Here is an 11,361-nt window from a genome sequence, read left to right as displayed (position 1 = left end):
TTACCGTCTACAGCTTAAGCTGTAATTCCTTACTTTACTGTAAATCAGTGGTCAGCCATTGAAAACTCTGTCCTAGCCAACTAACCATCTCTCAGTTCCAAATTAATATGCCTCAGTAGACATTTATACAGAATCCAAGATGATTTGTGTTCAAAAATCCACTTATACACTAACTTATAACTTTTATTTCCATATTTAGTGCCTTCATAACTTTTTTTATCAACAATTTTAAAAGGTCAGTGAAATATAAGCAAATAATTGTATGTCCACAGTTCTTTATAACCTCATGATAATGCTAAGATCTTTAACAAACTTACTGTGAATCGATGATTTTGTATAGCACTTTTGACCAAATAAAGCAATTTAGAACAGATTGTTTTCTAACCAATAAGCACAAATAATCGTATATTTTATCTTCAGTATCTTTTATGTACTATTATAAAGCTTTTCTGTATTGTTATAAAAACTCTAATTTAAGAAAATTAAATTTATCATGATTTATAAGGTAAAGTCAGAATATGTCCCTATGAGTGAAGAAGTACAGTCAAAAAGTTTGTGTTAAATTTTTAAAAAATTATTCTGCCTTGGAAATTCTATATTTTTCTACTTTTATACAAAGATACCATGGACTTGGTTTCCTTGCATTTGGATTGATGCAAAAGCACTATAACATTTGACTAACCTATTATGAGTAAAATGTTTCTAAAAGATAATTATTTGTCCTATGTACTAACATTTTGGAGAAGCCAAACACTTGAAATAAACAGGGAATTGAAATACTTGATTTTTATTTTGAAATATCTACAAAGTTTTAGTTTTCCATTATACAAATAATTTTTCAAAATTCAGACATTATTCAAATGTAAGCCAGTACTTGTACAAATAGAATACACACAAAGATAAAAAATATACATATTCTCTCAGCAAACTTTGTTACATAAATAAGAAAGATATGTACAGCTAGTATTTTAAATCTAAAAGTATCTTAACATTATAACCACATACGGAAGTTACTAAAAAATAAACACTACAGAAAAATAAAAGAGCAAAATATTCATTTTATGACATCTACAATTATAAAGATAATAGAAGCAATCTTAGGGAAATATATACTTCACACTGGAATCTTAATTTTTACTTCACTTAGAATATTTTTTGGATAGGTAAAATTCACAATTCTACCAACTATCCATAACACTAAAACAAAAGTTAGAACTTGTGAAGAACTTTATAATCTATATCTTTATAATTTGGAATAGATGTAAAAAGAATTCTTTAAAAGTTAAATTTGTGTAAACCTGTGTCAAAATTTTCCAAGTAAATTGAATTGGCTATTGAAAATCAAATAGTTCTTCTTAAGTAGGAATTGTTAGGAAAAAATCCAAATACTTAAAAAGTCTTAACAGAATAAAGCAATAAAGAAAAACTGTGCTAATAGTTCCCTAGATAAAAGCAACTCAAATAGGTGTGTTTAATTATGTTTTGCCCCAGAAATTCTCCTTCCTTTTCCGAGCTCGAGCCAGAGTTTGAAAAGCCCGGAGACTGGAAGCTGCAGAGCGAGCAGAAATCTCAGATAATCTGTCGTCTGCAATGAAAAGAATTATAGTCAATGCAAAAAGTATCTCTTATAAAAATATTGTTTTATAATAGTAACAGAAAAGTAAAAGCATCAAGCTTTGTAACGTCAATATTGACTGACAGAAAAAAGTACTCTATTGAAATATGATACTAATATTTTCAGGACAGTTCATAGTAAATTTACCAAGTTTACCATATTCAGAATGAAACATTTAAATGTTAAATGAGCATTCTGTCTCCTTCCTGAAATCCCACAATGTCATCACCTCAACACACGGCTTATGATTTCAGTATTACCTGGAAACAATTCATCATCAGACTGTCCTGCCCTACTTTAAAAAGTACAGCTGCTCTGAGTGAAAAGCTTTTTAAAACTTCTTAAAAACAAAATTCCATAGCTTAACATGGTATTTACATCACATTTCTAAAATAATCTTACTTAATGTAGAAATATTATTTGACTTTAATATGCTACCTTTCATTATTACTGAAATTCCTCACTCTGAGTAAGCAAATCTATTATAAGATTATCTGTAAACATTGTTCTTCCATTAAAAAGAAAACAGATTTGTAATACTTTAAGCAATAAAAAAATTTTTTAAAAAAAGAAAGAAAACAGAACTGGATTCAACTTGTCCAGATATTTGCACTTGAAAACATAATAACTTAATTTCCAGCTCACTGAAAAACGTCCCAAACTTGCTAAGAGGAAAGACAACCTTTAATGTACATGAACTTAAAATACATAAAGTATTAAATTAAATTTACTTTCAAACCCCAAATTTACAAATTCAGTAATTTCATATTTCTAAGGATAAATTAAAATTGTCATTTTAGTTGTTCACATCAAGAATTCAAAATTTCTCCTGCCACTATTAGAAACAAATGAATTTGTCATCATGAAAACTACACAGAAAAAAAAGCTCATTTTTCAAAATTGTATTTTTTTTAGAATGAAAAATTGATAAGAATATATCACATTTGGAAAAATAATGGATACAATGCTAGGCCAAATTCCACCTACACCGGGGGGAAACAGAGAGGGTATGGACCTCAGTGTGATCTGAGGCTCAATCTTTTATCATCCGTTTGCCTTAGAAACTATTCACCGGGCCTTTAGGTCTCAGTTTACTCATTTGTAAAATAGAGATAACTTCGCCTCCCTCATAAGATTTCAAGGATCCAATGAAGTAACACGTGGTGGAAGTACTTTGTAAAGTATATAGTGCTGATGAATTGTAAGATAATTATACTATTATAAACTAAATGCCATATAATAAACCTCATACTTTTATCTTGTTATTGGACTATGGAAATACCTTCATCATTATAAGCTTCATGCTGCGGTAACTGGAAATTGTTCTTCCTTGCTTTTCCCACTTAAAAAAATAAAAGGCACAAGAAATTATCTTTCAAAGCTACTCAACAGTATATCTTATTTATAGCAAACCCTCAGTGAAAGTAAGCTATCAAAAATTTTATTAGCCCTAGCAGGTTTGGTTCAGTGAATAGAGCATCCACCTGGGTACTGAAGAGTCCCAGGTTCAATTCTGGTCAAGGGCACATGCCTGAGTTGCAGGCTCAATCCCCAGTAGGGGGCGTGCAAGAGGCAGCCGATCAATGATTCTCTCTCATCACTGATGTTCCTATCTCTCTCCCCCTCTCCCTTTTTCTCTGAAATCAATAAAAATATATTCTTAAGGCAACAGTGGAGGGAAACCAAGAAGCAACCATTTTGTTCTCCTCATGGCTCAGCATTTGGGAGTACTGAGTAGCACTGAAAGTTGAAGTGAGAATAAGACTGAACCAGGAAACTGGTTGGATACTGGAAATATTGGGGGAAACACTGTGTAAAGTGTATGATTGTCTAACCACTATAATGTACACCTGAAACCAATACAAAATATTAAAAGTAACTATAATTAAAAAATAAAAACTTAAATAAAAAAAAACAGACTGCCAGGTCCTTAAATTTGCACAGGTGGGTAACTACTCCTCTCCCAGAAGAGAAATGGAGGTTTCATCTCTAAAGGCTTATCAAAGCTACTCTGAGATCATATATATTAATCTTCTGAAAGAGATAAAACATGTGATCTATAAAATAAAAACAGGATGCTGTATACAAAGAATTCAGTGTTAAAAAAAATTCTTAAAAGTTAAAAATATAGCCAAATTCTTTTAAAAAATTCAGAAGAAAAGGAAAACGATAAAAAATTGTAACCCTTTCAAATTAAAATAAAAAGACAGAGATGGCAAATAGGAGAGGTAAGGTAAGAAAATAAGATCATGGTCACCGGGTCAACACCTGAATAATCGGTATATCAGAAAAAAATGAAACAGAAAATGGAAGGGAAGAAATTACTGACTAAATAATTCATGAAAATGTCCTAGAAGTGAGGAACTGAAAAGACCTACTGAGTATCAGCGAAATGAATGAAAAAAGAACTACAGTGAGGCCTTGACTTACGAGTGTCCTGACTAACAAGTTTTTTGAGATACCAACTGTCTCTCGGCCGATTTTTTGCATTGAGTTGATAGAGTAATTTGAGTTAACAAGCTCCTTAACGAGGTCGGTCTCGGAACGAATTAAACTCGTAAGTCAAGGCCACACTGTACTGTAAAATTTCAGATCATTAGGTATAAAGAAATGATCCCAAAAAGCTTCCAGGAATAAAAAAGACCCATACAAAAGATGGAAAATAAAGAGAGTATCAGACTTCTCAACAGTAATGGTATAAGCTAGAAGAGAGCAGAGCAATGCCCAATAAAACTAAAGGAAAATAATTCATTGAATTCTATACCTAGGCAATATTTAGGAATGTATGCAGACATTTTTGGTTGTCACACCTGAGGAAAGGGTGCTATTGGCATCTAGTGCATTGCCTGTATGTGTATGGGAAAGAACTTGAGACACACCTCACGATTATACAAAAGTAACCTTGGGTACAGTACAATGAACTATTCCAAAGATTAAATTCCTATTTAAAGAAAATACACTAACTAAAAAACTAAGTAACATAATTTATTAATACTTAGTAGATACTTATAGCCTTTGTACCTACACGTGTAAGACTTTCATTTTAAAAGACAAAAAATTAAAACCAAAATAATTACCATTATGCTGAAATTCTGGATCTCTCAGACAGCCGTTAATTCGATGACAGGGATGCCAGTAGGACGAAGCACAGGGTGGAGAAGGAGACCGCCCAGACCTGTTTGTTAGATATTCTGGAATTTTTGAAACTGGAAGAGTGGCTTCAGCAAATTTGGTGATATTAATTTCAGAATCTTCTCTTAAAGGCAGGGGATCAACTGTTTTTATACCAGCAGCTGGAGAAGTCAGAGCTACCACATGACCTTCTTTCTAAATGACCAAAAAAAACACAAACAAAAAAAAAACCACATGTGTGTCTGTTTACATATGTGTGTGTGTGTGTGTGTGTAAAACATTTAAATACACACAAAAATATCTATAATAATAAAAGCATAATATGCTAATTAGGCCAGACGTCCTTCCGGAAGAAGCCAGGTCTGTGAGAGAAGCCCAAATCCCGGGTGCCAGAGGGAAGTTGGTGCCAGTAGCCAGGGGAAGGAAGGCCTACTCTTGCACGAATTCTGTGCATTGGGCCTCTAGTATTACTATAAAAGCAGTAGGAGAATATGGGGAAACTTTATGTAATGTCCATATGGGGAAGGTTTTATAAGCCTAACAACCAATATAAACATATTTAGCTATAGAAAAAATATATATAAACATTAAAAAATAAAGCCCTAACTGGTTTGGCTCAGTGGATAGAGTGTCAGCCTGCAGAGTGAAGGATCCCAGGTTCGATTCCAATCAAGGGAATGTACCTTGGTTATGGGCACATCCCCAATAGGGGGCATGCAGGAGGCAACTGATCGATGTTTCTAAATCTCCATCCCTCTCCCTTCTTCTGTGTAAGAAATCAATAAAATGGAAAACCAAGATGGCGGTATAGGTAAACACCGGAGATTGCTGCCTCGCACAACTACTTCAAAAATACAATTAAAAGACGGAACAAACATCATCCAGAACCACAGGAAGGCTGGCTGAGTGGAAATTCTACAACTAGAAGGAAAGAGAAAAGCATACCGAGACTCAGAGGAGGTGCGGTGCGGAAGTAAAATACAGAGGTACAGAGGTGCATGGGGAGAGGGTTGGCGGCTGAGGACACGGTTGTCTTTTTCAATCGGGAGGGAGTCTCAAGCTCTGAGCTCCAGTTCCCGGTGAGTCTCTGGGGACCCAGACTCATACGGGAGAAACTGGACTGTCTGGCATCAGTCGGAACTCAAGGGCGGCTTTCTCTCTGGGGGGGGGGTGCTTGAAGCGATTGCCGGGACACTGAGAAGCAGGGCCTCTGAGGGTAGGACTGAGAGCAGCCATAACTGCTCGCTCCACCCTGTTGATCCCCTGGGACCCCGCCCTGCCCAAGAAACGGAGGCTTTTGCATATGAAAGGCCTGGCCCTTTGAAATCTGATAATTACCTAACGAACTGCAGCTGGCCCAAGGCCGCCGGGCAACTTGCATTGCGTCACAGCTGTCTCCTGCTGGATAGCCTCAGGCAGAGGTTAGTTTAGCACCTCCTTAGATCCAAGAGCCAGTGTACCCAGTGGTCAGAGTGGGACCATCCAGATTGCAGCTCCTCGGATTCATAAAGGACATACTCAGGGGGCAGACTCAGTGAGCACCAAAGTCCCATTGAAGCAAGTCTTGCCCCAGAGGGGTGTCTCCAGCACAGAAGTTCTCCCACTGCAGACACAGCTGATTCTCACAGCCAATTGGCCTGGAGGTCAATCCCTCCCAGTGTTACCTTTACCTAGAACAATCAAGGCTTAACTACAACAAGACTGTGCACAAAGCCCACAAGGGGGTGCACCAAGAGTGTCTACCTCAGGTAATTGGGGAGGCTGAGCCACTGGGCCCGAGAGGACACCTAGTACAGAAAGCCACTCTATCGACACAGCGAAGCATAAAAAAATGCGGAGACAAAGAAACAGGTCACAAATGACAGAAATGGAGGAAAGCAAACGACTGGATATAGAGTTCAAAACCACACTTTTAAGGTTTTTCAAGAATTTTCTAGAAACCGCTGATAAACTTAATGAGACCCTCAAGAAATCTAATGAGACACTCGAGGTTGTGATAAAGGACCAACTAGAAATTAAGCATACACTGACTGAAATAAAGAATATTATACAGACTTTCAACAGCAGACCAGAGGAGCGCAAGAATCAAGTCAAAGATTTGAAATACGAAGAAGCAAAAAACACCCAACCGGAAAAGCAAAATGAAGAAAGAATCCAAAAATACGAAGATAGTGTAAGGAGCCTCTGGGACAACTTCAAGCATACCAACATCCGAATTATAGGGGTGCCAGAGAAGAGAGAGAGCAGGATATTGAAAACCTATTTGAAGAAATAATGACAGAAAACTTCCCCTACCTGGTGAAAGAAATAGACTTACAAGTTCAGGAAGCGCAGAGAACCCCTACAAAAGGAATCCAAAGAGGACCACACCAAGACACATCATCATTAAAATGCCAAGAGCAAAAGACAAAGAAAGAATCTTAAAAGCAGCAAGAGAAAGACAGTTAGTTACCTACAAGGGAGTACCCATACGACTGTCAGCTGATTTCTCAACATAAACTTTGCAGGCCAGAAGGGAGTGGCAAGAAATATTCAAAGTAATGAATAGCAAGAACCTACAACCAAGACTACTTTATCCAGCAAAGCTATCATTCAGAATTGAAGGTCAGACAAAGAGCTTCACAGATAAGAAAAAGCTAAGGGAGTTCATCACCACTAAACCAGTATTATATGAAATGCTGAAAGGTATCCTTTAAGAAGAGGAAGAAGAAGAAAATGATACAGATACAAACTATGAACAACAAATACACATCTATCAACAAGTAAATCTAAAAATCAAGTGAATAAATAATCTGATGAACAGAATAAACTGGTGATTATAATAGAATCAGGGGCATAGAAAGGGAGTGGACTGACTATTCTTGGGGGAGAAAGGGGTGTGGGGGATGCAGGAAGAGACTGAACAAAAATCGTGCACCTATGGATGAGGACAGTGGGGGGGGGGGTGAGGGCAGAGGGTGGGGGAAAAGTGGGTGGAGGGGAGCTATGGGGGAAAAAAGAGGAACAACTGTAATAATCTGAACAATAAAGATTTAATTTAAAAAAAAGAAATCAATAAAATATATTTAAATACATAAATAAATGAAAAATCAAATTTGAGGAAAATATATAACATATGATTGATGAATTACTATAAATGCTACATAAGTATTTCTTTAAAAATAGTAAGAAGAGATAAACCTAACTAAAAAGTAGAAAAAGGATATGTATAAGCAATTCATATACACACAAAATATAAATGTCAAACATATTCATTACTTATAATCAAATATTTCAAGAGAATCATTGAAGTACTCATTTTTTAGCTCCAAAATTACAAAGATTACTTTTTGAAAAAACAAACTATGATACCCAGAGCTGGCAAGCATATAAAAAATGACACTACAGTGTTGTTGGGAGCACAATCTTTTGGGGAAGTTGGCAAAACATAGCTAAAACCTTAAAATTTTGAATCCTTTCACCACTTAGTATTTACACAAGAAGACAACAGAAATTTAGGTAAAGGATGTATTTCAAAATAGAAAAATTAAGAAATAACAATAGGCATCTACTTTTAAAAAATCGATTTCAACAATAAGCATGTAGTTAAAACAACTGTATAACTATAGACCAGGGGTGGGCAAACTTTTTGACTCGAGGGCCACAATGGGTTCTTAAACTGGACCAGAGGGCCGGAACAAAAGCATGGATGGAGTGTTTGTGTGAACTAATATAAATTCAAAGTAAACATCATTACATAAAAGGGTACGGTCTTTTTTTTCAATAGTTTTATTCATTTCAAATGGGCCGGATCCGGCCCGCGGCCCGTAGTTTGCCCACGGCTGCTATAGACTGTATATCATGTTATTAAAAATTATATAAAAATGATATTTAATTATATGGAAACTAGAGGCCCGGTGCACAAAAATTTGTGCACTCGGTGGGGAGGGGGGAGAGGTTCCCTCAGCCCGGTCTGTGCCCTCTCACAGTCTGGGACCCCTAAGGGGATGAGCACCTGCTGGCTTAGGCCCACTCCCCAGGGGATTGGGCCTAAGATGACAATCAGACATCCCTCTGGCAGCCTGGCATCCCCTCAGGGGATGTCCACTTGCCAGCGGGGAGCAGGCCTAAACTGCAGTCAGACATCCTTAGCGCTGCTAAGGAGGCAGGAGAGGCTCCCACCACCACCGTTGTACTGGCAGCCATCAGCCTGGCTTGTGGCTGAGCAGAGCTCCTCCCATGTGAGAGTGACCTGACCACCAGAGGGCAGCTCCTGCATTGAGAGTCTGCCCCCTGGTGGTCAGTGTGTGTCATAGTGACCAGTCATTCCCAGTCTTTCTGCTGTTAGGGTCAGTTTGCATATTACCCTTTTACTATATAGGATAGAGGCCTGGTGCATGGGTGGGGGCTGGCTGGTTTGCCCTGAAGGGTGTCCCGGATCAGGGTGGGGGTCCCGCTTGGGTGTCTGGCCAGCCTGGATGAGGGGATGATGGCTGTTTGCAGCTGGTCACACCCCCTTCAGGGTGGGGGTCCCCACTGGGGTGCCTGGCAAGTCTGGGTGAGGGGCTGAAGGCCGTTTTCAGGCTGGCGGGTGACTGAAGCTCTCAACCTCTCCTTTTTTTCTTTTTTTTTTCTTTTTTATTCTGGGATTTACTTACCTTCTATGGCTGTCACTGGAGCTGAGAACCGGCATTAGCTCTGAGGGCTCCAGCTCTGAGACCTTGGCTGCTGAAAGCAGGTATCTGGGTTTGTTTGGGTTCTATAATTGTAACACTGTTGCGGTACTGCTCGCTCCAGCTCTGACGGCTGAAAGCAGGTTTCTGGGGTTTATTTAGCTTCTATAATTGCAACATTGTTTCTTAGAGTGCAGCTTAGAGGCCAGCAGCAGCAGGCGGGGAACCTTGGCTTCCTCCATCACTGGAGCAAGCAAGCCTCCTGTTCGCTTCAGCTGCCTGGCTGCTGGCCGCCATCTTGGATGGCAGTTAATTTGCATATCTCACTGATTAGCCAATGAGAGGGGTAGCAAAGTTACAGTTAATTACCATGTTTCTCTATTATTAAATAGGATATGTTCATAATACATTACTAAGTGAGAAAAATAGGTTATAAAGCCTTATCTACAGTATGATAAAAAAATATACTTTATACCTAAATAATTCAAAATTTCAAAAGTGGATGTCCCTGAACAGTAAGTATGACATTATTTTTTTTTTATTTTGACACTTTTTTTAATCATCCACAATAATAACATATCATTATCCTAAAAGTCTCTGTGTAGTTTCACTTTTTTAAGAGAATGTAAACCAGTAAAATCAAATACAGCTCCAAACTTTCCTGATTAATCCTTGTAATTATTGCCTTTAGCTATTAACTTTGAGTTTATCAATGCAATATTCAAAACAATGCTTTCTGTTCTTAGGCATCATTTTCTGCAATTAAAGAGCTCATTGCTTTAAAGTAGACATGACCTAGGACCCTGGTCGGCAAACTGCGGCTCACGAGCCACATGTGGCTCTTTGGCCCCTTGGAGTGTGGCTCTTCCACAAAATACCACGTGCGGGCGCACACGTACAGTGCAACTGAAACTTCATGGCCCATGCGCAGAAGTCGGTTTTTGGCCTGGGCGAGTCTATTTTGAAGAAGTACTGTTGATATTTGGCTCTGTTGACTAATGAGTTTGCCAACCACTGGCCTAGGATCTTATCCAACAAACATATTTTTAAATCAAGATTAAGATAAAAACTACGAATCTTCTTGCTTCCCTTTTTAACTGTAAGTATCATTTAGGAAAACTGTTCCTTGATATTTTTCATTTTCTATACATATAAATAGAATTTGAGGTCTCTATGAAAATGGTTTTACTATTGTTAAAAAGACCTGAATGAAATCGGTAGAATATTTTAAACACGGAGGGTTCCCAGGTTTAATTTAACTGACTTTGTGATCTATTTTTGAGCTTAAAGCCTCCTTATTGGCCTCACTGCTTCCACTCTCCCCCAGTACAGTCCATTCTCCACTGAGCAGTGAATGATTTTATTTACCATGTAAACCAGAGATTTATATTTGCTTTGTTGCTTCTAAATCGTCCAATGGCTTCCCAGTGCCATCAGAACAACATCCCCACTTGTTATCCAGCCTCCCCTTTCCAACCTTATTCCCTACTCTCTTCTTCCCTCTCTAGGCTCCGGTCATACCAGCTTTTTCACTCCTTAAAAACTCTGCTATACACTTGCACTTGCTGCTCTTTCTACCTGGAAAACAATCTGTGCCCCAGATCTATGCATGGGCACCTCCCCTCATTAGTCAGGTCTTAGATAAAACTCCACCTCCTCAGAGGTGCCTGTCTTTATGGCCCAAAGTAAAGCAGCCTCATCCACCCCTTGGAAGTCGTTTGTGATTTTATTTCATTCATAGCACTTACTACCACCTTAAATTGTCTTTATAAAATCTGTCTATTTCTCCCATAAAAACACAAGCTCCACAAGGGCAGGGATTTTGTTCTGAATATCAATTAATCCCCAGATCCTAGAACAGTGCCTGGCATATAGTAAGAGCATATTAAATACTGAATCGAGTGAATAAAAATGAAACTCCTGATATCCCTCTCTAAAAGTGGTTCCTATCCAGAGTTCTCT

The 11,361-nt window shown here is 37.9% G+C and overlaps 1 protein-coding gene across 1 annotated transcript in view; it reads right to left on the bottom strand.

The window, feature by feature from the left end:
• Positions 1–766: 766 nt before the first annotated feature.
• Positions 767–11,361, bottom strand: part of MDM1 (Mdm1 nuclear protein) — a 45,969-nt gene continuing 35,374 nt past the window's right edge. The window contains exons 13-15 of the mRNA XM_081114555.1: positions 4,693–4,942; positions 2,898–2,957; positions 767–1,585 (exon numbers count right to left, since the gene is read on the bottom strand). Coding sequence (XP_080970681.1) covers positions 1,476–1,585; positions 2,898–2,957; positions 4,693–4,942 — 420 coding nt within the window. The 3' untranslated portion in view covers positions 767–1,475. The remainder of the gene's footprint in view (positions 1,586–2,897; positions 2,958–4,692; positions 4,943–11,361) is intronic.

Source organism: Myotis nattereri (genome assembly GCF_964212035.1).
Source record: "Myotis nattereri genome assembly, chromosome: 2".
NCBI classification, from domain to species: domain Eukaryota; kingdom Metazoa; phylum Chordata; class Mammalia; order Chiroptera; family Vespertilionidae; genus Myotis; species Myotis nattereri.
The sequence above is the reverse complement of the archived record's forward strand: the minus strand, read 5'-3'. Positions and strand labels throughout refer to the sequence as shown.